We start from the raw sequence: 27059 nt of genomic DNA, 5'->3' as shown, positions 1-27059 counted from the left end.
ATGAGACCCTCTTTGGCCTGAAGCAATGAAAATTTCTCTCCTAAACTGAGTTTAGACTTTGCCTCCATCACCTGGTCTGGCAAGGCTGCTGGCTCAGCCTTAACGAACTTCTTCCAAGTATGGTTCCTCATCAGAGCTACATACCCACCATGGACCCATTTGTAAGCCTCTGTTCAGCTCAACAGTGATTTCTTCTAACACCAGAAGACTTTTTGGGTCAGCTTTAGTTAGGCAATACCATGACTAATGTCCTCCCTGTAGGTCTGATAATAAAAAGAGCTGCCACCTTTTGAACTCTCACTAGGTATTAACATATACCGGACACTCAGTACAGGTGATTCCTTATCCATAGGGCTGCCTTATACAAATTCTGTAATTTATTTTATAGAAATGCTTATAAACAACCTTCTATTATCAACTAGCCAGCTACTGAGCGGCTCTGGGAATTGAAGGTCCTTAGCACTTACTAAAGGGGTAGGAACGGGAGAAGAGACTGCTTACAGATTCAGATCTTATGATCTCTGAGAGAATGTCAGAAACCCTTCAAAATAGTAGATGGGGAGAGAGGTCTCCCTGTTTTCAAGTCCTCTACTGACTTCTCTGATCTATGGCTCATTGAATCATCTCCAGTCAGAATGGCTAGACCTAGAGGACATCTACATATCACACATGAAATCCACTTGTAGTGCATTTTACCAGCTTATCCCAGGACTGGGAGCCCCTAGAGAAGAAAAGAAATTTTGGCCTATTCATTTTTGTCTTACCTGCACAAGTACCCACCTCTTAGAAGCACTCAAAGCACTTGGGTGAAATGAATGAAATGCCTGGTTTGGAATGTGTGAATGTCTTTTGTCAGTTCCCCAAATCACATTTATCCTACAACAGCTAGGACTTTGTCACTGAGAAATTACATACCAAATTTCAGACAGTTGTACTAAGGTAATCCTAAAGATTTTTCTTGTTGGAAGTAAACATTGAAGAGAATACAATTCATGTAGGGGACTAAGAATTCTAGATCTGTTGATCATCACCTCAAATCTCACTGGACAGAAAGTAGAAGTCAGGGGTAGGATGTGACTTGACAGAGGTCACACCTGACCCAGAGCTGATTATATCGTTAGGTGCATCTGCTTCAGAGTCAGGACCTTGCCTGCGCGCTCTCTTCATCCATTCCTTTACAGGTTAACATTCAGCCAGTGAGAGAGAGTTACTAATTTCAGAGCTGGCCCTGAGAGATGCCTTAGCAAAACATCCAGGTCCCACTGCACATAGTTTAGAACTTATTGATTTAGAATCATTTATTGCTCGTTATTTAAACTTTAAGCGCATTCTAGCAAAAATGTCTTTTAATTTCTTGAAAATTGGCTATTCTCATTGGCAGCATTTATTCTTTTCTTCTTTTCCTAATGAATAAACCCATTAATGAAAGAATGGGTTCTGTACTTTCTTTTGTGCTCTTATGCATCCGAATTAATGTGTGTGGGCAGAGCTCAATGTGGCGAGACCAAGACTCAGATCCTCTGCTGGGGGAATCTTAAACCTAAGGGTTTCCAAGGTTTGTAGTGATGGCAGAAATGGTTCTCTTTGGGCCCAGATCACTGAATCTAGCATGTCTAAATTTGAAATTCTGAGTAATAGAGAGCACACCAAGAAAGAATAATAAAAAAAAACTTTCCCCTCTTCTCTCTCCGTCTCCCTTCCCCCTCCCTCCTCCCTTTTTTTTTTTTTTTTTTTGTACCTGGATCGAACTCCAGGCAGGGGTGGAACCACTGAGCTAAATCCCTGGCCCATCCCTCCTCCCTTTTTATTTTGAGACAGGGTCTCACCAAGTTGCTAAGTTGCCCAGGCTGGGCTTAAACTTGTGATCTTCTTGCTTCAGCCTCCCAGAGTGCTGAAGGATGTCTATTTTCAAAGGAGCTAGCTCATTGCCGCAGGCACTCAGTGTGAGAATCCAGCAGTTTACCTGTCATTAGCTGCGGCAGAGTACTCTATGTAAATAAGCCTTCAAGCCCCTCCTCATGCTGTTTCCCTCCACATCGCTGCCCTGGCGCTTCACCTGTAAGTTCTAACTACTGATCCATTCAGGGTTGACACTAGTGGCATTTTGGCTGGGTGATACATCCTTTGACTTCTGATAGGCCCAAGTAGAGGTACAGAAAAAGCATTCCATCAGAGGAAACACACCTAATTGTCTCAACCTCTCAAAAGACAGCAGAAAAAGATCTCTGAAACAATAAGGAGCTTTTGGAAGGCAGCAGTTTGGGGGAGAAGCAATAAAGAAATGCCTGGATTGTTCATATAGATCTTCTGCAACTGGAGGCTGGAGTGATGAATTGAACCTCAGCATGAAACAAAATGCACATTAGGGGGAGTACATCCTCAGGACATCAAGTTCATTCTTCACGGCAGTTACTATCCTGACAATCCCCAGGACCAGTCAGCTGAGCAGGAACACCAGCCCCCTCTGCAAGTCAGCCCCAACATTGCCTGCTGTAACGCTGCAGATATGAACAAGGTGGCAGCCCAGGGGGCCTCCCAGAAGAGAATCTTTACCCTGCCACATGTATGCTGTGCAGTGTGGCTTAAACAGTGCCCAAAGGACAAGTCTGCAAAGTGTCAGTCTCTTTGTAGAATCTCTAAAACCAGAGAAAAACTCAAAATTGTCAAGGACCCTCATGAGAACAGAGCTGGAAAAGACTAAATATGAACAAGGCAATTATTCCAAAAAAGCACTGGCTTTGTAAAAATACAAACAGAACTGCTTTTGGGGGATTCTAACCTCACCATAAAAAATGAACATTGTCCCACACATCTCCCTGGAAAATGCAGGGAAATTTGTCTCGCTGGAGTGGCCTTGGGCCACACAGAGCCCTGGTGATTCAGAATGCTGCATCACTCCTTGGTTCTTGTAGTTTCTCTTCATTGGCCCCCACCCACTCCCACTGAATTTTCTCTTTCTTGTATAAGAAACAAAATTCCTGAAGCCTCTAATTCCCAAAGCTTGCTTGGAAAGTTAGTTTTGATTTGTAAATGCTTGTTGTGTGACCCTAGCAAGTTACCTGACTTCTTCAAGACTCAGATTTATCCTCTTCGGAATACTAGTTTTAGGTATCTGACATACTTTCCCTCCACTGCCTCTGTGGGAAACTATTATAGAAAGAAAGGCTCTAGGGTACAATCTTGCTTTGGCAGCCTCCCTTGCAGCCATAGAGCAGGCTCATAACTTGAATTCTGCTAGTCAGGTTGGTGCAATGCCTGGACTTTGTGTTGGAGCTAAAATTTGAGGCGGAAGTTCTTTGGGTGAGAATGGTGGTCGGCTCTGTATTCAGTCTCCAGAGATAGTGAACTCTTCTGGGGACAAGGATGCTGGAGAAACTGGTGATTCTGGGAGATCTATGCTGTGTGTGTGTGTGTGTGTGTGTGTGTGTGTGTGTGTGTGTGTGTATGACTTGTTTCATACTTCTCATGCTTCCATAGAAAGGGTCTTTCCCTAATTTTGTTATTTTTCAGGATCATTATTTCAAGATTTGTTATTTTCAATCTTTTTTTTCCCCCCTGCCTATTCTAGGTCCTATGCCTTTTCATGTAAATTTTAGGACACACTTTTTAATTACCTCAAAAATTCCTGATTAGGTTTTGACTGGAATTGTATTGAATCTGGAGATTAAGTTTGGGAAGATTGGACAGTTTAAGTAATATCGAGTCACCCATTCTACGAAACTGGCATGCCTGTCCATTTAATTAGATCTCTTTAATTTTCATCAGCAACATTTTGAAACTTTCAGTGTAGAGTTTTTGAATGTCTTTTGTTAAGTTTATTCCTGAGTATTTTGTGTTTATAATGATACAAAATTGATTTTGTTTTATTTTTATTTCAAATTGTTTGTTCTTAATGTATAGACATAAAATTGATTTTCTAAAATACTGTGTAATAAGGTTTATGTAATAAACCTTGATAAATTCACCTATTAGTTTTAATAAGTTTGTAGATTTTTAAAGAGTTTTTCTGTATAAATAATCATATTGTCTATGAAGAACAAAGAGTTTCACTTTTTCCTTTCCAATGTTTATTGATTATTTTATTTCATTTTTTTCCCTTGTAAAACTGGCTGGGGTGAGCTGCCCTCAGCACAGAGGAGCTAACCCTCCAGGCCACCATACCACCACCCTCAGCACCTAGGAGCAGAGCTGTCCCAGAGCAGAGGAGGTGAACTTTCCAAGCCACTGTACCACTGCCCCCAACACCTAGGAGCACAGCTGCACACACCACAGAGGAGGTGAACTTTCTGGGCTGACATACCACCATCCCCAGTGCTGAGGAGGTGAGCTGTGCAGGTGCCAGCAGCACCCCACCCCCCACATTGAAATGAGAAGACACTTAAACAAGTCTCAAAACCAGACTTCCAGGTCACCTAAAGCAACCTCAAAGGGAAATGAGATGGAACAATCTGATACTCAACCACCTGGACTCCCTAAATTTGCAACAAAAGAGGATCTGGAAAAAGTGAAATCAGAAATGATTTCTCAGATAACAGCAGAGATTGTGCCCATAGTGCAAGACATGATTAATAAATCTAGAGAGGACACAGATAAAAATTAGAGGAGCTGAGGAACAAGATGGAATCCCAACACAGGAAATAAATGGAATCAATAGAACAGATGAGAACAGATTTCCAGGAGATTAAAAACTCCACTGAAAGTCTATGCAGCAGAACGAGCCAATGTGAGGACAGATTTTCAGATATAGAAAATACGATTGCAATTAGTGAAGAGGAAAAGAAAAATTTCTTTAAAATAGTAAGGGATCACAAGAAATCAATCCAGCAGCTGCTAGACAATGCAAAGAAGAATAACATAAGCCTGATCAGAGTCAATGAAGAAACAGGAGAGAGTGCAAATGACATAAAAAAACTGTTCACAGAAGTGATGGCAGACAATTTCCCAACTAGGGAAAAAGAACTTGACATACAGATAAAGGAGACATATAGGACTCCAACTAGCCCTGATCAAAAAAAAAAAAAAAAGTCTATACATAGGCATATAATAGTTAAGATTCCAGAACCCCACAGAAGAACAAAATTCTACAAGCAGTTAGAGAAAAGGAACAAATCACATACAAAGGAAAGCCCATCAGAATCACGGCAGACTTCTCAACACAAACCCTCAAGGCAAGAAGAGTATGGAGTGATGTATTTCAAGACCTAAATGAAATCAGCCTCCAACCCAGAATGATGTACCCTGAAAAACTATCTTTCAAAATTGATGGAGAGGCCGGGGATTTAGCTCAGTGGTTTCGCTGGCTGCTGAGCAAGCCCAAGGAGCCGAGTTCGATCCCCGGTACCAAAAAAAAAGAAAAAAGAAAAAAAATTGATGGAGAAATAAGATACTTTCATGACAAAGAGCACTTTAGAAACTTCATGAATACCAAACCAGCACTCCAAAAAATTTTAGACAAAATCCTAGGAAAAGACAGCGAGGATCACAACCCCAGGAAGCCCAGCAGAATGAATCCATCAGGCATGACAAGAAATTAAATGCAAAGGGGGAGAATCCAACAAAAAGAAAAAGTCATGACAATGATAAGTCAATATATATGAATTATAACCATCAAGTAATGGCCTCAATTCACCAATCAAAGAAATAGACTGGTAGAATGGGTCAAGAAGCAAAATCCAACAATATGCTGCATACAAGAAACACACTTAATTTAAAAAAAACCTCAAAGACTGAAAGTTAAAGGGTAGAAAATAATACTCTATGAAACAGGAACTCGAAAAAAAGCAGGAGTAGCTATCCTCTTTGCAGATCAAGTGGATTTCAAACCGACACTGATGAAGAGAGACAAAGAAGAACACTACATCCTTGTAAAGGGAACAATCCAAGAGGAAGAGATGACAATTATAAACATATATGCACCAAACACTAGTGCACCCAACTATATAAAGCAAATAGTAATGGACATGAAAAATCAACTAAGCACTAATACAATAGTAGTGGGGGGACCTCAATACCCCACTATCACAAATAGATAGATCAACTAGACAAAAAATAAGCAATGAAATACTAGAACTCAATCAAACTCTTGAACAAATGAACTTAACAGATGTTTACTGAGTCTACCACCCCACAAAATCAGAATACACATTCTTTTCAGCTCAACACAGGTCATTCTCCAAAACAAACCTCATACTCACTCACAGAACACATTTAAGGAATTGAAGTTATCCCCTGTATATTATCAGATCATAGTGTGATGAAATTGGAGATCAATGGCAAAAGAAACTGCAAGAATTTCATAAACATGCAGAAATTGCACAACATACTTCTAAATAACCAATGGGTCACAGAGGAAATTAAAGAAGAAATCAGACAGTTCCTACAATTAAATGACAATGCCAGTACAACATATCAGAATCTGTGGGACACAATGAAAGCAGTCTTGTAAGGGAAATTTGTAGCAGTGAATACGCATACTAGGAAAATAGAGCAAGCCCAATTAAACAACCTGATGCTGAACCTCAAGCTTCTAGAAAAAGAAAAGCAGGACAAACCCAAAGCTCATACAAGGGAGGAAATTATAAAGATCAGAGAAGAAATCAATGCAATGTAGACTATGAGACCGATACAAAAAAATCAATGAAGCCAAGAGTTTGTTCTTCAAAAGAATCAACAAAATTGGCAAACCCTTAGCCAACCTTATCAGAAAAAGGAAAGAAAAGGCCCAAATCTATGCAATTAGGAATGAAAATAGTGAAAGTACAACAGACCTAGCAGAAATCCAGAGGATCATCAATACCTACTTTGAGAACCTATATGCCAATAAGATGGACAACACAGAAGAAATGGACAGAATCCTAGGTATGTATGAATTACCAAAGTTGAACAAAGAAGACCTAAAAATTCTAAACACCCCAATATCAATGAATGAAATTGAAAACATAATTAAAAAATTACCAACTAAGAAAAGCTCAGGTCCTGAAGGCTTCACTGCTGAATTCTACAAGACATTGAGAGAGGAACTACTGATACTACTGTTTGAACTCTTCAATGAAATTGAAAGGGAAGCAATACTCTCGAATTCATTCCTGCAAGCAAGCATCACCTTGATCCCCAAAGCAGAGAAACACCCAACCAAAAAAAAGATCTATAGGCCAATCTCACTAATGAACATAGATGCAATAATCCTTAATAAGATACTGGCAAATAGAATGCAGAAGATCATCAAGAAGATCTTACACCCTGACCAAGTGGGATTCATCCCAGGGATACAGGGATGGTTCAACATATGCAAATCAATCAATGTAATACACTATATCAATAGAGCCAAGGACAACAACCATAAGATCATTTCAATAGATGCAGAAAAAGCATTTGATGAAATCCAACACGAATTTATGATAAAACCCTACAAAAAAATTGGAATAGCCAGTCTCTACCTCAATCTGATAAAAGCCATCTATGAAAACCCAACAGCCAATATCATAATAAATGGTCAAAAACTGAACTCCTTCACACTAAAATCAGGAACAAGACAAGGACGTCCACTATCACCACTCCTGGTCAATACAGTCTTGGAAACATTAGCCACAGCAATTAGACAAGAGAAAGAAATAAAAGGAATAAAGATGGGAAATGAAGAATTCAAATTGTCATTATTTGCAGATGACATGATACTCTATATAGAAGACCCCAAGAACTCCACCAAAAGTCTTCTAGACTTAATAGCCAAATTCAGTAAAGTAGCTGGATACAAGGTCAACACACAAAAATCAATAGCTTTCCTCTACATGAACAACAGACTCACCGAGAGAGAAATAGGGCAAACAATTCCTTTCACAATAGCATCCAAAAACCTGAAATGCCTAGTAATCAACCTAACAAAAGAAATCAAACACCTCTTCTCTGAAATCTGTAGCACTCTGAAAAGAGAGACTGAAGACGATATGGGAAAATGGAAAGATATCCCTTGCTCCTGGGTAGGAAGAATCAACCTAGTCAAAATGGCCATACTTCCAAAACTGCTATATAGATTCAATGCAATCCCAATTGAAATTCCAGAAGCATACTTCACGGACCTTGAGAAAACAATCCAAACATTCATTTGGAACAAGAAGAGACCTAGAATAACAAAAGCAATTCTAGGCAACAAAGACTTGGCAGGGGGTATCACAATCCCCAACTTGAAACTATACTACAAAGCTACTGTGATAAAAACAGCACGGTACTGGCAAAGAAAGAGACGTGAGGACCAGTGGAACAGATTAGAAGATGCAGAAACAACTCCAGATACATTCGGCCATCTCATCTTCGACAAAGGAGCCAAACACCCTCACTGGAGGAAAGATAGCCTCTTTAATAAATGGTGCTGGAAAAGCTGGGTTTCAACTTGCCAAAGATTAAAAGTAGACCTATATCTCTCACCATGCACTAAACTAAAATTGAAATGGATGAAAGATCTAAATATTAAAAGAGAAACGCTGAACCAGCTGGAACAGAGGTTAGGAAGAACTCTTGAAGACACTGGTGTAAGAAAAGATTTTATGAACAAAACCTCAGTTGCCCATGAACTAGCAAAAACAGTCAACAAGTGGGATCTCGTCTTATTAAAAAGCTTCTGCACAGCAAGAGAAACCACCAACAGTGTGAAGAGACAACCCACAATGTGGGAAAAAATTTTCACCTACTGTTCCTCAGACATCTACTATCTGGAATCTATAAAGAACTTAAAAAAATCAGACCTCCCACATTTAAAGACCCAATCCAAAAACGGGCATCTGAAATGAGATATTTCTCAAAGAAGTAGAAATAGCAAATAAACATATGAAAATTGTTCAACATCACTGGTCCTTCGAGAGATGCAAATGAAAAGAATGCTGAGATTCCACCTCACCCCAGAAAGAATGGCTGCTATCATGAAATCAACCAATAGCAAATGCTGGTGGGGCTGTGGGGAAAGAGGAACCCTGCTCCACTGCTGGTGGGAGTGTAGACTGGGGCAACCACTGTGGACATCACTATGGAGATAACGCAGAGAACTAGGACTGGAAGTCCCATTTGACCCAGCTATTCCTCTGCTGGGGATCTTCCCCAAAGAATTAAAAGAATCAGACCAGCGACCGGCCCCGGTGAGACAAGACAAGCAGCTTGAAGTTCCTGCTGCAGTCCCGGGCCACACCCACGGCACAGTGAGGTCCACTTAGCCGAGAGCCTCCAACACTCAGTCTGTAGTCATGTCCCCCCCACCCCTGCACCGCCTACCTTCTGGCTTTTCTGCTACCTGGTCCCACACTACAGAGGCACAGGAGATTACAAAGACCCTTGTCCTGAGCACCACAAGAGAGAGCAGAAGTTTGTAACAGAAAGAGGGCTTCTCAGGCTTCTGGAAGAAAACTGAAGCTCAGAAGAAAACTAAAGAGAACCTCTCCAGCAAAGGCACATCAGACCACTGTACTAGGTCTGCTGCTGGCTTGCTGAGACTCATTGACTTGTGTATGCACAGGGATTCCTACGTTGCCTACTGTGACAACAGAGACATACCCTGAAGGAGGCCCATAATTTCTATTGTTATTTGCAAAAAAGAAAAATATCTTCTTTTTCTTATTTTTAATTCTTAATTTTTACTTTTTTTCTACTCTTCAAAGTTTTACTTTTCTTTCTTTTATCTTCTCTCTCTCTCTCTCTCTTTCTCTCACTGTACCACATTGCCCCTCATCTCCCCATTTGTTCCTTTTTGCACTGAATTCGGATTTCTCCCTTACTGTTCTTTTCTTCTCTTTTTCCTTCTCTTGATTATCATTAGGTTTAAGGGAAAGTAAATTTGGTTATCTAGCCTCCCTGTTGCTGTTAGGTGATTCTATTCACATCTTTGTTCTTTCATTCTGCCATTTTCTCTTGCCTTTAACAGCTTCTTAGAGTTTGTGTGATCTTTCTGTGTCTTCTGGCCTCACCGCTAATCTTACCTGCTCTTTCTACCTGTCCCTCCCTCCCCAACTCCTTTTAGCTCCCCACCCCGAAGGGGAAAGATGCTATATTGAAGAGCTTATTCATTATAAACTTACGTTGGGTTGGTCCTTGGTTTTAATTTAACTCACATAGTTAAAAGTGATAGATTAATAACTACCACAAATTGTCATTTTCTAACCTGTGCTTGATGCTATGGTATTGCTGACTATGTCATTTGGGCTAACATGTTGTGATTGATCTAATTAGTTTTCCTTCCTGGTATAAGAAAAATATAATAGCCTCAGAGTCATTAGAGTCTCAAAACCCAAACACAAGCCAGACCTAGAAGACACCTCTGAAAAGCAATCATTCCACAAGGGTTCTAAACACAAGCAACAAAGATACCTACATTAAGCAATCTTGAAATATCAACCCAGGAATTAAATCAAGGACAGTACCAAAAACAAAAATGAGAAGACACTTAAGCAAGCAAGGCACAAACGCAGGCTTCCATGCCACAAAAAGAAAATTCTGGGGGAAATGAAGTGGAAAACTCTGATAAGCAACCACTTGGACACCCTGAACTGATAGCACAGGAAGTAACAAAGCAGATGCAAGAGGCTCTAAAAAATTTCAAAACAGAAATAATCTCCCAGATAAATAGGGACATGGTGAGCAGAGTGAAAGACATGATTAGAAGCTCCAGAACGAAACAGATAAGAAAACAGATGAGATCAGAAACACGCTGGAAGCCTTGAATGTCCAGCATAAGAAAGAAATGGAAAACATGATCGCTCAACATTAGAAAGAAATGGAATCCATGAAACAAATTCAAACAGATATTCAGGAGATTAAAAACTCCATTGAAAGCATGCAGAGCAGACTCAGAGAATCTGAAGACAGAATATCAGATATAGAAGACAGGTTTGAGGTTAAGGACCATGAAAACAGAGACTTCTTAAAGATAGTAAGGGACCGTGAGAAATCAATCCAACAGCTGCCAGATGATGCAAAGAAGAATAACATAAGACTCATAGGAGTCCATGAAAAAACAGGAGAAAGCACAACGGACATAAAAAAAACTGTTCACAGAAATAATAGTAAATAACTTCCCAGACAGAGGTAGAGAGGTGGACGTACAGATAAGAGAGGCATACAGAACTCCATCCAGCCATGACCAAAAACAATCTACACCTAGACATATAATAGTCAAGATCCCAGAAACCCAACAGAAGAACAAAATTCTACAGGCAGTTAGAGAAGAGAAACAAATCACAACAAAGGAAAGCCCATCAGAAAAACGGCAGATTTCTCAACACAAACCCTCAAACCAAGGAGAGCCTGGGGTTAAGTATTTCAAGCCCTAAAAGAAAAAAACTTCCAACCTAGACTGTTGTATCCGGCAAAATTATCTTTCAAAATCGATGGGGAAATTAGATACTTCCATGACAAAGAACACCTGAGAAATTTCATGAACACCAAACCAGCACTCCAAACAATTTTAAGCAATATCCTAGGAAAGGACAATGAAGGACACAACTCCATGAGGCCCAGCGGAGAGAAGGCACCACGCAAGGTAAGACGCTAGAGCGAAAGGGGTGAAAATAAGAAAAGAGCCAACAACAGTAGAATATCATGACAAGGATGAGTCAATATCTGTCAATTATAACTAGCAATGTTAATGGCCTCAATTCACCAATGAAAAGAAATAGACTGGCAGAATGGATTAAGAAGCAAACCCCAGCAATATTCTGTATACAAGAAACACACCTAAATCAAAAGGAAATCCTCCAGAACGCGGAGTGCGCAGCTCGGGCCGGAGGGAGGGAGGGAGGGCGGGAGGGCGGGCGAGGGGAGCGGACTGAGCACCCAGGACTGACAGGCCTGACCGAGGGGTGGAGGCAGAAGGCAGAGGCGCTGCTATGCTGTCTCCCTCGGGAAGTGCAACCTCCCCGGGCCCGCAGTCACTCAGATACTGGGGGCCATGGAGTCTCAGGTGGCGGGGGGGCCCGGCTGGCCCGGCCCTGCCCAACGGGTCACTCCTGGGTACCAACGGAGCGACTGACGACAGCAAGACCAACCTCAGCGTCAACCACCTGCCCCAGAACATGACCCAGGATGAGTTCAAGAGTCTGTTCGGGCAGCGTCGGGGACATTGAGTCCTGCAAACCGGTTCAGGACAAGATCACAGGGCAAAGCCTGGGCCACGGGTTTGTGAACTATTCTGACCCCAACGACGCAGACAAAGCCATAAACACCCTCAGCGGCCTCAAACTCCAGACCAAGACCATCAAGGTGTCCTGCGCCAGGCCTAGCTCTGCGTCCATCCGGGACGCTAACCTGTACCTCAGCGGGCTCCCCAAGACCGTGAGCCGGAAAGAAATGGAGCAGCTCTTCTCGCAATACGGCTGCATCGTCACCTCGCGCATCCTGGTGGACCAGGTCACAGGCCTCTCTCAGGGTGTGGGATTCATTCGCTTTGACAAGAGGATCAAGGCGGAGGAGGCCATCAAAGGACTAGGCCATCAAAGGACTGAATGCGCAGAAGCCGCTGGGCGCGGCCGAGCCTATCCCGGGCGAGTTCGCCAACAACCCGAGTCAGAAGACGGGGCAGGCACTGCTCACCCACCTCTACCAGTCCTCGGCCCGGCGCCACACAGGCCCCTGCACCACCAGACACAGCGCTTCCGGCTGGACAAGCTGCTCAACGTGGCCTACGGAGTCAAGAGGTTCTCTCCGATCGCCATTGACGGCACGAGTGGCCACGAGAGCGTGCTGTGGCAGCTATTCGGTCCCGTTGGCGCGGTCACCAATGTCAAGGTCATCCGCGATTTCACCACCAGCAAGCGCAAGGGCTTTGGCTTTGTCACCATGACCAACTACGACGAGGCGGCCATGGCCATCGCCAGCCTCAATGGCTACTGCCTGGGCGAGCGCGTGTTGCAGGTGTCCTTCAAGACCAGCAAACAGCACAAGGCCTGAGCTACCCCTCCCCGCCACCCCTTCCCCGGGCAGCAGAGAGAAAGAGAGAGAAGGGGCCCGAGAGAGACAGCCCAGGCAGGCGGACCCATCCCTGCGGAAGCCCCGGGGTGAGCGCTGGGCTGGAGGGTCTGCAGGGACCGGGGCGCCCGGGACTCCCATCCACCCTCCCCGCCCCCATCCCCAGCTGGGCTGTTCACTCTCTCGTCTTGGTTTGGTTCATGGTGAAGGTTTTAGTTCCTTTTTTTCGGCAAAAAAGAAAGCAGAAACGAGCTCCCCCACCCCACCGTTCACCACCCTCCACGGGATGGCTTGGGGGACACGGGGGACCCTCCCAGGCCCCCCAGCCCAGGCCTCCCTGACATCTTAGGTGGGTCTGGAGAGAGGGGGAAGGGAACAGGTTTAAAAATCCCCCAAATTAAAAAAAAAGCAAAACGTGAAGAGGGGTGTGGGCATCCCTGGCTCCCAGAACCCCTGGGAGGAAGAAGGGAGCAAGGGGAGGGGAGGGGCTGGAAGCAGAAACAAAATGGAGAAAAAAAGGGGGGTGGGAGGGGAAGAAAAACTCTTCTTGTAAAAAGGGAAAAAGACCTCGTGGAGAATTTTTACTGGGGATTCTTGAACTTGAAAACAAAATCACAAAAAAAGACAAAAAACCCCAAAGAAACTATTTTGGCAGGTTGTGTTTACCAACTGGGGCACGGGCAGAGCTGAGGGGCTGAGGGTCCACAGGGCCACACACGGGGCACATGCATACACGCCACGGGGACAGAGACACAGACATGCACAGACACACTTAGGGACACATTTAGGAACTCACTGGCCAAACCCAGACACGTGGAGGGGGACAAAGCCGAAGGAGACAGAGGTTTGGGGTTACACCAACGTGGACAAAGATGTAGGTGTCCACGCACACTCCTGGGTGTGCAGACACAGAGCGTGACACCCAGTCACGCTGACAGACAACACGGGCAGGGACACATGAGCTCAAAGCAGCCCGCAGCCCAGCTCCCGGGGGCACCGTCAGGTCCCACGCCCCAGCCCTTCCCTGGACCATCGGAGTCTCCCTGCTGCCCACCAACACAGGCATGCAACACAGCATCCTGCACCCAGACACATGATACCTCGTTCCACTTTGGCGTCATGGGGGGCTGGAGGCAGTCCCCCGCCCCCCACAACACTCAAGGCCAAAGGACTCCCTGTCCCCTGAGCCTCCTCCTCCCACGAGGGCAGGGCTCCCCAGCACCAAGTACCTAGCAGCCCCCATCAGGCCCCGGGTGGACAGGCCCTACACGCCTTCCCGTCTACTTTGTCACCCCCCTCTTTGGTTTGTTAGGGGTTTTTTTGTCTCCAGATTGGGGAGGGCGTTAATCACAGTCCTCATCCGGATGCCCAGCCCTGGCTTCTGTCTGGATTTTGGCCCACACACCTTCTCTTCCCCTACTTTTCATTGTTTTTTAAGAAAAATTCCAACAGAAGCCAGAGGCCGGAGCCCCTGGGAGCCCTGGAAGCCCCTCACCCCCTCAGCAGGCCCAGTCAGAACCAAGAATCGAGAAGCCCCATCTGGGCCCCAGTGGCCTCTCCTCCCTGCTGTCCTCTGTGTCTGGTGTCTGGCCACGGCCCCTATGAACGTCTGGCTCTCTCTCTCCCCACCCCTCCCGGTGTTGTTATTACACATCTGTGGAGCTTCTGCTGCAAGGAACAAAAAGAAAAAACAAATCAAAAAAGCAACAACAAAAAAAAAGAGAAAAACAAATAGAAGAGGAAGAAAAAAAAAAGCGACAAAAAGAAAACAACAACAACAAAAAAACCACACACACAGAAGAGATTTAAAAAAAAAGAAAAAAACAAAGAGACATAAACTGGCACCAGTTAACTTTCTTGTACTTTTTTGCTGAATTTAGCTTCTTGTAGTTTTAACTTATTGCTATGTTAACTATTTATTATTCCTGTTGACCTGTAAGGTCCTTTATGTATATTTCTGTTACTTCATCCGGTTTGCAAGTTAAAGGGACTCTGATGTTCTTTGTTTCTCTAAGTTTTGCTGAGACATGGTTATGCCTAATTTATTTATAAAAGGGGAAGTGGAATCATTAAAGTAATAATAATTACTAATAACAGTCATGGTAGCCAAGCGGCACTGGGGGGAGCGTGGGTTCCGCAGAGCTGTCCCCCTGCGGGCCAGCGACATCTAGGGGTGTCAAGGGGGTTCATTTTGCTCTTGTCTTGAGAATTTTTTCAGTCCTATTTAGCTGGTGAAAACCCTAGCTTGTTCATGATACTCGAATCTATTTATTCTTGTGGTTTTAAGTCCACCCTCCTTTCTCCCCACCCTCCCAGCAGGGCAGGGACCTCGACTCCCCCCCAGTGGGTCCACCCCTCTTTCCCTGCTGTTTCTGGGCCTTTCTCCCTGCCGCCCTCCTCACAGAGCAATAAGGGCTGGGTTCGTCCCCCACACTAGGGGGGGGGGCAGGCTTGGAGAGGGGACACCTCCCCACACCCCCTCCCGAGGCCTAGGGCCCTGCCACCCCCAACTTGGGAGGGAACCTCTTTTTCTAAAACAGAGCTCAGCCCAGCCAGGACCCCTCCCTGAAGGCCGCCCCCGCCTCAGGGGGGACCTCAGGCTTCCACCTACCTGAGGGGCGGGGACAGGGCCAGCAGGGAGGAGGCTCAACCACTCCAACCCTCCCTTCATCCTGTAATTTATTTAGAAGGTTTCAAATCACAACAGAGTCCAAGTTGGAGGTGATAAAGAACTGTTAAAAAAAGAAAAAGAAAAAGAAAAAAAGAACAAAAAATCGACCCAATGGAGAACATTTTGCCTTGCATTTACACTATTATTACCAGGGTTCCTGGCCTGGCCGCGGTAACAGACTTTTGCATGGAATTGTTTAATTACTTGTACTTTTCATGCCAGAAAATAAAAGTTCAGAATCTTAACAAAAAAAAGAAAAAAAAAAAAAGGAAATCCATAGACTGAAAGTAAAAGGATGGAAAACAGTTCTCCATGCAACAGGAACCCAGAAAAAAGCAGGCATAGCAATCTTATTTGCAGACAAAGTAGATTTCAAACCAAAACTAATTAAGAGAGACAAAGATGGTCACTACATCCTTGTGAAAGGATCAATCCAAGAGGAAGAGTTGACAATCCTAAATATATATGCACCAAATATAAATGCCCCCAACTATACAAAACAAATATTAATGGACATGCAAAACCAAATAAGCACTAATACAACTGTAGTGGGGGACCTCGACACCCCTCTATCACAAATAGACAGATCAACTAGGAAAAAAATTAGCAATGAAATTCTAGAACTAAACGAAGCTATTGAACAAATGGACTTAATAAATGTTTACAGAGTGTTCTACCCCACAAAATCAGAATATACATTCTTTTCAGCTGCACGTGGGTCATTCTCCAAAATAGATCACATACTAGCTCATAGGACATATCTAAGTAAATGTAAAAGAATCGAAGTTATCCCCTGTATATTATCAGACCATAGTGCAATACAATTGGAGATCAATAACATGAGAAACCGCAAAACACCCACAAACACATGGAAATTGAACAACACCCTCCTGAACAACCAATGGGTGACAGAGGAAAGAAACTGTGAAAACAGAAAAATGGCAGCAAGCCTATGAGTGATCTTAGGTATTTCTATGGTTTAGCAGGGGTGATTAAAATTTTAGATATTATCAAGAATTATTGAAAGCCAAAAATCTTGAATGCTCCCAAATTTAATGAAACCTCTAATTTTATTACAAATATAGCTAGTTATAAAGGTAATCCTAACCCCTAATTCTAATCTTTAAAAGTAACCTAACAAAAACTGCTAGCATAACTCTTAACTTCTAACCCTAAATCTATCCTAACCAAAGCCCTACCACTAAAACTTTCAGTACCCTTCACAATTACTCAAACCCTAACCCAGAAATCTAATACTAATCCAAAACCTAACCTTAATTGTAAAACATAAGCTCTACACCAGGACCTAACCCCCTATACCTAACCCTACCCCTAAATCATAACTCTTTGTCTAACACTGAACCCTAACCCTGAACCCTAAATCCTAACCCGGAATCTAATCACTAAAACAAACTCTGACCATCACAACAAAAGTTAAACCTGACTTCTAACCCTAAACCCTAATGTCTAAACCTAACCCAAAGTAAGAGTGGCAGGGTTCATCAGTTTCCTGGGGTGCCAGCTAAGCCCTGGCCTGCCCAGGGAGATTCAGCCAACTGTTTTTGTGTCACTCTGTCAGGGTGTGTACTGAGTGTGAGTTGGGGGCAATCAGCAGCCCAGGGGCTATCTTACGTCCAGTGCGAGGAAAAGTTCAGTTGAAGAGATCCCAGTAGATGACCTCACTTCCTTACAATGACAGTTTGCTCAGAACCCTGTTGCCAAGCAACACATAGCATCACTAACTGATGCCTGCTCCCTTGTCTGGAGACACAGGACACGTGAGGATGTTTTCTTGCTGTCTCCCAACTTCCCAAGGCTCAGGCCTCACGAGATCTCTCAGGAGAGGAGTCAGTCGCATCTGGAGAAACTGGGTCCCGCGTCTCACACGATGCCTGTGGCCATCTTCTCAGAGGAGTCAAAGTGGGAGACACAGTAGCCGAGGGTAGGTCAGCAAAGGCCAGCACACTGCTGATCCCTCCTATATGGGTCCAGACCTTCCCTGGCTGTGTGTGTGAGAGTGTGTGCCCAAGCACATGAGCGAGTGTCAACAAAAAATCTGTACTGCTCTCACATTATCTTATGGCAGAGTCACCTGATAGTTTTCTAAGGTTGTGGCTTAAATTGAAAATGACCCCAAATGTTTCATGTATCCAGAGCGGAGCTTTTGGAAGGTGATGGGATCATGTGGGTGGCTTACTTACTCATCAGCGAATCACTGGAGTCATCGATAACTCCATAGCTGAATATATTGTTGGGAATTGGGGCCTGACTTGGGGAGGTAGGTCAGTGTGGGTGCGACCCTAGAGGGTACATTTTGTCCCAGGATCCTTTCTCCTCCTCTGCTTTCTGGCTGCATGGGTTGAACAGCTTTCCTCTGCCATGCCCTTGGATCATGCTGTTTCTGCCTTGGAGCCAGCCAACTATGAACTAAACTCTCTAAAACCATGAGCCCAAATAAGCTTTTCCTCATCTCTTTTTTTTTGTACCTGGGATCGAACTCGGGACCTTGCACTTTTGAGGCAGGGGGCAGAAGTATTGAGCTAAAACCCTGGCCCTCTCCTCCTAAGTTGTGTTGAATATTGGTCCCAGAAACAAACAGGTGATTAATAAAACTACTGTTTCCATGTTAACCTCCCTCAAAGGTCCCACTCCAGGATGAAAAGGAGTCAAGCCTGACTCTGGATACTCAAGCTTGCTTAGAGCTTTTGAAGATGGATGTAAGGGAGTCCATGGTCAACCATCTTGTGCAATCCTTGCTTCAAGGGAACTCTTTGTTCCTGCACGAGTTTTTGAAAAACTACCAAGTATTTGGGACCACACAGCAGGTGCTGGATCTGCTGTTGAAAAGGTTTGTGCACCACCTTGTAGGTCAGGGGAGCTCCATCTGGCTGGGTTTTGGGAATGCCTCGCACCACTTGGTGACCCAGTTTGCTGTGTGACAATTGGAGTGCTAATAGGAGGACCTGCAGGGTGTGGTCAGGAGCAAGGGAGTTCAGCCTGCAAATGCCTGTCCTGTGCTTGATCGTGTACCTTGGTTACCCAGCACTGTGGTCCACTTGAGTGTGACATTCACCTTTCATCAACATGGAGAAGCTCTCAGCCTGGCTCCTCACTTGAGGCCTCAGAGAAAGTTTCCCCACCTGTGAAAGAGGCTCTGGATTCCATCTGGGAGACTCTTCTCTTAGATACAGGCAGAGCAGGAGCCCTGGGGATGGACTGAGGGGCCTGAGACCCATGGAGACATTTGCGAAGGTGATGGTTGGGTTCATCCATGGCACACACAGATATGAAGCACTAATTGCATACAGGCACATTGCTGGGTACTTAACCCAATTCAGGGAAAAAGGGCAGGAAAATACCTTTTCTCTTAGGCTTTATTTTTATGTCAGTATAGACAGTGACACAAAAAGTCCTAAGAAGGTAGGATAGATGTGTTACCAGTCTTCCATATCCATCTGCTCACGTTTGTTTGCTCACCTCTGGAAAACCAAAGGAAGCCATTTTGGGGGGGGGCGGGGGAAGAGAAAGGCTTTAAATCTCACTCCAAGGGGACGAGAGGTGCTGCCTTTGCCTCAGAGCACCATCTCTCAGTGTCCATGTGTGCAGGGTCTTTCACAGTAAGGCACAGGGGAGGGGGCACACCAGAAAAGAAGGCACCTCTCCAGGCTTGCTCCATGACTCCCAGACACATTTCACTCACCCCCTTCCTTCTGGAAATGAAGTGGGGCCTGACCTCCTGTGGCAGCATCTGCATATTGTCTCCTGTGCTCTGGGCTTAGGAGAAGAGGGGGTGGCAGTTAAGTCCTCAGCTTGAGGAAGTCTGGAGAAGCCACTTGTCCCTAAGGAAAAATTCTCACAGCTAAAGTATCATTTCATCACGCTGGTTACAGATGTGATACCCTCATGGCCTCTACATACAGCCAAAGCCTCCATTACTCCAGTGAAAATGGCGGGCCTCTGGATCAACTGAAAAGGTGAGTGGGATTTGGCTCAAGAGGGAAGGTTCCTGTGTACCTGTGTCCGGACTGCGGAACTGGGGAGCTGAGATAGGGAGGGGGCAAATACCAGCTCCTGTATTTGTGTTTCCTGCTGGAGGGCTGAGGTCTGGGGCTTCCCTTGCAGGAGGAGGAAATAAGAGCTCTGGGTGGGGTCCTCGACCAGGGAACAGGAGGGGCCCGGGGATTTGAGCCAAGCACTATGAGGACCCGCTCCACCAGAGCCCATTCCAGCCCTGTGGGTCCACCCCCGCCCTCACTGGGACACTGGCTGTTTGGGGAGCAGCATGCTCCTATGTGGCCTTGCTACTGTGCTGGTAGTTTCCAGGCGACTTGATGACAGTAAGGGGTGGCTGCACCCCTCAGTGGAAGCATGGCTGGGAAGATAAGACCCATAGGTGACTCAGACATGGAAGCAGCCTGGCAGCCCGGGCCACAGGTTGAGGTGTCACCGGGGTCATGGGTGGGAGCAACAACCACTGAAGAGTTCACCTTCTAGTGAGCAGGGGCAGGTGTGTTACCAGTTCCACACAGCAGAGTGTGGGCTTCTCTGAAGAAGGGGAGTTGATCTAGGGCTCCCTGCAGTGGAGGCTCTCTGCAGTCTCTGCCGGGTCTCTTGGCCAAACTCTGGATGGACGGTCTGAGGGGCTCAGGGTGAGCGGGGCTATTCACTCAGTGAACTGGGGAGCACAGTAGCCCAGGCCCCACAGGTGTGCCTTGGGATGCCATCAAGAAGGGGAGGTCAGGTCCCTGACACTGCCCACCCACCTGTCCTCAGTGCCACTCTACCATCTTGGGCACATGGCTGGAAAAGTATCCAGACCACTTCCAGCAGCCTCTGGAGTTCGCGTGCCTCAAGCAGCTGGTGGAGTACATACAGCTGCACATGCCTGGCTCAGACCTGGAGCACCGTGCGCACCTTCTACTGGCCCAGCTGGAAGACACACAGACCACGAAGGCCAAGCCTGGGGGTGAGGAGGCCTGGGATGTGTCCATCAAAGCACATGAGGAAGGTTGGTGCTGGACCCACCAGGAGGAGGCTCTTGGCTGGGTTGGGCGAGGCCCAAACATGAGCCTTGGACCCCTCAGGTGGTGGACCACAGTCTGAGCAGATGTCCTGTTGTGGAATCAGGGTTGGAAGATTTTTTCCAGAAGGCAGGGAAAGGTTAAGATCAAGGCAGTGATGTTTGGCACCGTTTTTTTCCTACAGCCCAGGCAGCAGCACTAGTGCCAGGTCCAACTGGAGAGCAAGAGGCAGCTCTGGCAGCAGCCTCTAAACCAGTGGCAGATCCACCACCCATTCTGGGGCAAGAGTTGGCTGCAGTGCCAGCTCCATGGCCAGGTGCACCTAGAAAGCCACCTCGGGTTATTCCAAAGAAGAAGCAGACTGGAACTGAGACTCTGGAGCTGGAGCCAGCCAGAGCAGGCCCACTTCTACCAGTGGTGCCATCCTGGCCTTCACCTATGACCATGAAAAGCAGGGTGAGTGCAGGGAAGCCTCACATGATGGGACCCCTCCTGATCTGGTGGCTGACTGGGTCACGCTGAGGGACATGGTAAGTGGCTGGGCGCAGAAGGAAAGGCAAGTGTGGACTCCTTCCAGGCATCTGCCATCAAGACCTGCTGAACCCATGTCCTGTTCATATCCCAGCTCCATCCTTGCACACCATAGGGTCACTCTTATGTAAGATGTCCTTGTGGCAGGGAGACAGAACCCCGAATTCCCCACGAGGCGCGAGCCACAGTCCTGACTTTCTGAGCTGCAGACTGATCAGTGGACTCTGTCCTTGCTTGGGGCCCTGTGGTCTGTGGCAGGGCCCAGTGACACTATCTCTCCCCAGGAGCTGTTTAAAAACATGGTGCTCTACCCTTTCCAGGATTCCACCTGGTTACAGCGGGGCAAAAAGGCCAAGGAGCAGCGGGCTGCCACCGTCTGCTCCACAGTCATTCACCTCCCAAGTGTGGCCCAGTGTGTCATCAGCACGGTCCTCAGGCACTACATCATGGAAGCCTCAGCCCGCACCCAGGTGGCGGAGCACGGGGTCTCCAGGGGCCCTCAGGTCAGTTTCAGGAGGGGCCTGGGACCTCTCTTCACCTTTATGTGCTCTCAAGTATCCTCTGAGCTCCGATCCCTGCATAGACCTCAGGCCCCTCCTTCCTAGGGTCGCGTGGCCTGGACTCTCCTGCCCCAGTCCTCCCTCCTGGCACCTTTTCCTTGGCTGTAGCTGCCATCCTGGGCTCTCTTATCCCTTGCTTCGCAAGTGTCCCCTCTCGGGGCTCCGTGAGGGTCTCTGTGGCCAGGCCAGAGGCCTCTTCCAGGGGGCTGGCAAGAGCTCCAGTGCCTCTTACCGAGTGCTTCTCCCCCAGGAGCGCCAAATGCTGAGGAGCCGTGCCTCTCTCTGGGCTGCCAGTCAGTGTCATCCAGTGCCTGATGGAGACCTGGCAAGACTTCTCCAGGCGGCTGCCCCTCTCCATTGGAGCTCCAGGTGAACCAGCGCCATAAACTGGACAAAATATGTGCAGAACTTGTCTGCGAAGGTAGAAATGCCTAGAATGTATTTTATAGAGTTCCCCCAAACTCAAAATAAAAAAATCTTATTTGAAAAGAGCCGAAAGAAATGAAAGGCAGTTTATGAAATAGGCAAATAAAAATATGTTGGGCCTGGGTGTAGTGGAGCAGGCCTGTCATCGGGTAACTCTGGAGAGAGACTGAGGCAGGAGAATCACAAGTTCCAGTGCAGTCTGGCAACTTAGTGACCCTGTGAAACCCTTAGAAAAAAGAGATGATATTCACCGTAGTTAGCCATTAGAGAAATACAATTTAAAACCACAATGCTATATCACCCGAACCTACTTGAATTGCTAACATGAAAAATCCCAGTGACCTAACACAAGAGTGGATGACAAGAATTCAGGCCTGTCATATACTGCTGGTGAAGAAGTCCATTTCCTGGTTTTAATATCACCCTATTATTTCTGCAAACGGCCAACATTGGGTGAAGCTGGGTAAGGAGTGCATGGAACATCTCATTCCTCAAGTACCTGTGAGTCCATAATCATTTCAACACAAAATCATTTTGAAAAAGCAGTAATAACATCTGACTTATAGAAGGTATACATCTGAAATATAGACAGATAAGTTGAGTACAAGAAATGAAAAAGTTACAACATGCAAAGTTTAATCATAAGAAAATTGGTGTAAATGTATTAATATGAGAAAAGGCAGCCTCCGAGATAAAAGATATGATAGTAAACCAAGAAAGACATTGCACAATGAGAAAGGGAGAAATTTTCCAGGAATACAAAACAACCACTCTCATGCAAAAAAGGTAGAATATAAAAATTCATGAAGCTAAACCGACAGCTTCACTATAGTTTGAATAAACATCTCTAGGCAATACTGATCATATGCAACAAAGAATTCATCCAGGATCGGGCTGGGGATTTAGCTCAGTGGTTTCGCTGCCTGCTGTGCAAGCACAAGGACCTGAGTTCGATCCCCGGTACTAAAAAAAACAAAAACAAAAGAATTCATCCAGGATAAAAGCTGAGAATGCAAGTCTCAAAGACCCCAAAATGGAAGACCATAATAATCATTAAAGCCAACTCAGGCAGAAACACGTTATATGAATTTTACATGTCCTTACCTTGCAAGTACCAAATGCCAGTTTATCTGTTTATTCACCAAGCAGACCAGGCCATCAGGGAGCAAAAAAGGTGCAGGGCTGGGCCGGGGATTTAGCTCAGTGGTTTCGATGCCTGCTGCACAAGCGCAAGGACCCGAGTTCGATCCCTGGTACCAAAAAAAAAAAAAAAAGGTACAAAAGGTGCAGGGCTGAAACCAACCACAACAGTTTAGCTTGCTTAGAATCTAAGCATGAAAGCCACACACAAGGAGGTAAATATTATAAATAGCACATGTATCTACAGGGAGAGATACAGATTTTTTTTCTCCCCTCAGAATAAAAAATATGAATGTTAGAAAACCCTAAATCGAAAGTTACTAACTTCATATCTGAAATTTTACCACGGACATTTCTCTATTTCTAGAAAACAGAGTTTCAAAGGTATAAATGTAATGTCCCTTCTAAGAAAATGCCAGGGCACAGCACAGTAGCTCACACACATAATCCTAGCTACTTGGGAGGCTGGGGCAGGAGGATCACAAGTTCAAGGAGCCCCCAATACCAAAAAAAAAAGCCCTATTAGGGCCGGGGATTTAGCTCAGTGGTTTCGCCGCCTGCTGCAAAAGCACAAAGACCCAAGTTCAATCCCTGGTACCAAAAAAACCAAAAAAAATCCCCAACAAGTTCAAAGCCAGCCTGGGCAACTTAGCATGACCCTGTGTAAAAAGAAAACCGTTTTTTAAGATTGTTTTTAAAGGCTGAGAATGCAGCTCAGTAACAGACAGCCTGCCCTGCAGGCACGAGGCCAGCATTGGGGGAAAAAGAAGTTATCTAGGATACCAATTACAGAACAAAGAGAGCTTATACCTACAACCACCTCAAAATTCTGGCTCAACCTCAACCAACACAAATTCTAGTTTGGAGTTAAACACACAAAAAAGAGAAATTTCCAAGCACCAGTGATGAAAAGATAACTGAAAGCTAGAACTAGGCAAGAGAAAAGACAACATCCGAAAAAAGGCCTTGGTAGATAGGAGAAGAGAGGAGCAGCTGGGCCAGGAGGACAGGGCTGAGTGGGGCCCTCCCAGGGGAGGCTGCCCAAGGGCCACTCCAGCAACGAAGGACAAGGAACGCCTCACCAGGGTCCAGAGCCTCCCAGGCCTCTCATCTCTGCCTAGAACCTCAGGCTATGCAAGATGGAAATGAAATTGCCTATAAAAAATCAAGAGCCCATACCTGCACTGTATACAAGGGGGGATGATATGGGAATACTCACACCTAAGATCACCACAAACAGTCCACAAAAGACAGAGGGAAACTGCATATGCGCGATAAGTGAGGTAGGAGACACAAGAAACTTGAGGACTGACACCCGAAGAGATCAAGAAAATAGATGGAAAAGAAGACTAAAGAAAATGATCACATGAAAGGAAGGCAAAAATACATTGCAGAAATCAGAAAACACAAAATACTAGCTTGGGGTGGTGGCACAGGCCTGTAACCCCAGCACGCAGGAGGCTGAGGCAGGAGGATCGCTGAAAATTCAGGGCCAGCCTGAATTACAGAGCAAGATTCTATCTCAAAAAAACAAAAAAGAAAGGAAAACACAAAATACAATAAAAACAATTACATTTGGTACATTTAGGCTCATTTTTACAGCACAAATATTTACATTAAGACAGTTACAGAAATATAAAAACACATGAAACATGTATGAATTAGGATAATTCCTCTGGAAGGGAAAGTGGCACAAAAACATGGAGAAAGAGGCCTTGAGATATAGCATCTTCTGTAAAAAGAGAGGAGTATCTGAACCTACAGAGCAAAATAGCAACAGGTGCCTTAATTCAAATTCACATACAAGGCCCCAACAGTTTTATTATTATCTATAATTTTCAGTATGTTACAATATTTGAAAATTAAATAAAATACAAGGTTTTTTTGTGGGGTTTTTTTTTGAGATAGGGTCTCACTAAGTTGCCCAGGCTGGCCTAGAGCTGGAAATTCTCCTGCCTCAGCCTCCTGAGTAGCGGGGATGGCAGCCATAAGCCACTGCACCCAGTTTTGAAAAAAACTTATACAAAAGGAAAGAAAAAACCAGCTGGGCATGGTGGTGCTTGTCTGTGATCCCAACACTTTGGGCAGCTGACGCAAGAGGATCACAAGTCCAAGCCCAGCCTGGGCAACTTAGTGGTTTAGTGAGACCCTGTCTCACAATAAAAATTCAAAAAGAGCCAGGGTGAGTGTGAAGCTGAGTAGCTGTGAAGTCATGTAGCTGAGTGTGAAGGCCCCGTGTTTAATTCCCATTACCAAAAAAGTAAGTCATTTGTAACAAATACTGGCCCCAAAACACTCAGGGTTAATTATCTCAAACTCAACGGAGCTAACTGAAGTACAATTTTTGAAAACAACATGTCGTGAGGAAGATCAGGTAACAACCCATGATGCACTCACAAAGGGCACCATGATCAAGATGAATAATTCAAGTAGGGAGACAGAAACTTACCTACAAGGCCTGACCTGCAGGCACCCACAGAGAGGACGCAACCTGCGTCCTCCACCTGACAGAGATGAAGGAGACTGCAGAGCAGCAACAGGAGCAGACACCTCTTCCACCCACACAAGCCAGGCTGCTGAGAACCACTCTAGGTTCCCCCTCCCTCCAGTCACCCTCTCTCCCTCCATCTCCACCCTGTAATGCACTAGGTTCCGAAAACAAGCCAAAATGATCCAAGTATGGACAGAGACACACACAGCCACTACAAGCAGACACACTGCGTGGGTGCCAGACACAAGGAAAGGGCTCTTCCACAGACCACGTGACCCTGGGGCTTTGAGGGTTAGGAAAAAGCAACCTGTGGTAAATAAGCCTATGAAACAATCCCCACAGGTTTCTAATTTTAAAGCTGAAAATCAGCACTATGCCTGAGTAGATACTTCACATTCAAGAGTTAGAAAGCACACCAAGAATGAAACCCAAAGAAACTTTGCTGCTGCACAGCAACTGAATACTGACCACAAGAGAGCTGATGGGACAATAAGGAAGAAATGTTTTTTAAAAAGGAGGACATCAACAGACCCATCACGTGGGCATTCAAGACAAGGCCCAGGACTCATCATCAGAAGCAGGGTCATCATGAAATATTCCTAATAATGATGAAGGTGATAAAAATTACCAAGTCTACTGAGATAGCTTCAGCTCAGGCCAGAATATTTGAAATCTCTATTCCGAAATGGGCTCACCTGAATGTCAGCATCTATATCATGATCTGGGGTTCAACTGTGAAAACATAATTATAAATAACACATTTGTATTTGATTTTCACTGTTTCTACGATGGACTGAAGTCTCACCTGTACCAGATGTATTGGCGTAAGAATAATAAGTGATTTATAATACAAAGAAACAGCAAAGCCAAATATAAATCAGTTGTCCTTTACGAATCATTTTCAAATTAGGTTTACAGATGAAAAATCTAAAATACACTGCAGACTGAGTCATTACAAAACCAAACACTGAGAACACAACTCCTAAAAATGAGAACAACATATACACTGTAACTTTTACATGGTCACATATTTGTTTATATTAATTCTAAGTTTATGTGTTAGAACTTTGAAGTATTTCTAACTACAAAAAATAAAAGTGGTTAGAGATGTCAAGTTTAATCCAAAAAGCTTTAATGAAACCATGGAGAGGAGTCACAGTAATTATCCTTTAAAACTAAACTATTTGTATAAAAATTAAACCAAAGATATATAAATAAGAACAATACCTAAAATAGGAAAGTAAATCTCTCACACTGTCAAAAAATGCTGTAGGGCT

The 27059-nt window shown here is 45.0% G+C and overlaps 1 protein-coding gene and 2 pseudogenes across 46 annotated transcripts in view; 2 read left to right on the top strand and 1 right to left on the bottom strand.

Annotated features, from left to right (window-relative positions):
- Window positions 1-27059, bottom strand: part of LOC106010905 (centromere protein I pseudogene) — a 194946-nt pseudogene that overhangs the window by 165376 nt on the left and 2511 nt on the right. For 34 of the 44 annotated variants that reach the window (XR_015444368.1, XR_015444366.1, XR_015444353.1 and 31 more), the window contains 2 exons: window positions 26478-26514; window positions 23256-23401 (listed from right to left, as the gene is read on the bottom strand). The exons of 2 other annotated variants lie outside the window; for them this stretch is intronic. The product of XR_015444368.1 is annotated as a centromere protein I pseudogene, transcript variant X41 (transcript). Of the gene's footprint in view, window positions 1-22766; window positions 23115-23255; window positions 23402-26477; window positions 26515-27059 lie in introns of those variants that run through there. 8 more of the 44 variants (XR_015444337.1, XR_015444339.1, XR_015444338.1 and 5 more) reach the window with 4 other exon arrangements.
- Window positions 150-12924, top strand: LOC101711259 (ELAV-like protein 3 pseudogene; annotated as a pseudogene).
- LOC110345485 (uncharacterized) lies at window positions 17358-22313 on the top strand. Of its 2 annotated transcripts, none has more exons than XM_087194146.1 (6): window positions 17358-17555; window positions 18256-18461; window positions 19504-20579; window positions 20819-21090; window positions 21486-21668; window positions 21976-22313. In XM_087194146.1, exons 3-6 carry the CDS (start codon window positions 20495-20497, stop codon window positions 22096-22098), a joined length of 663 nt encoding a protein of 220 aa, XP_087050272.1. In that variant the 5' UTR covers window positions 17358-17555; window positions 18256-18461; window positions 19504-20494; the 3' UTR covers window positions 22099-22313. The 2 variants fall into 2 exon arrangements, with proteins under 2 accessions (XP_087050272.1, XP_087050271.1); XM_087194145.1 differs by having other exon boundaries at window positions 19504-20621.

Source organism: Heterocephalus glaber, unplaced genomic scaffold (assembly GCF_053883595.1).
Source record: "Heterocephalus glaber isolate CG9 unplaced genomic scaffold, H.glaber_assembly_v1.0 deba00001600, whole genome shotgun sequence".
In the NCBI taxonomy this organism is placed as follows: Eukaryota; Metazoa; Chordata; class Mammalia; order Rodentia; family Bathyergidae; genus Heterocephalus; species Heterocephalus glaber.
The sequence above is the reverse complement of the archived record's forward strand: the minus strand, read 5'-3'. Positions and strand labels throughout refer to the sequence as shown.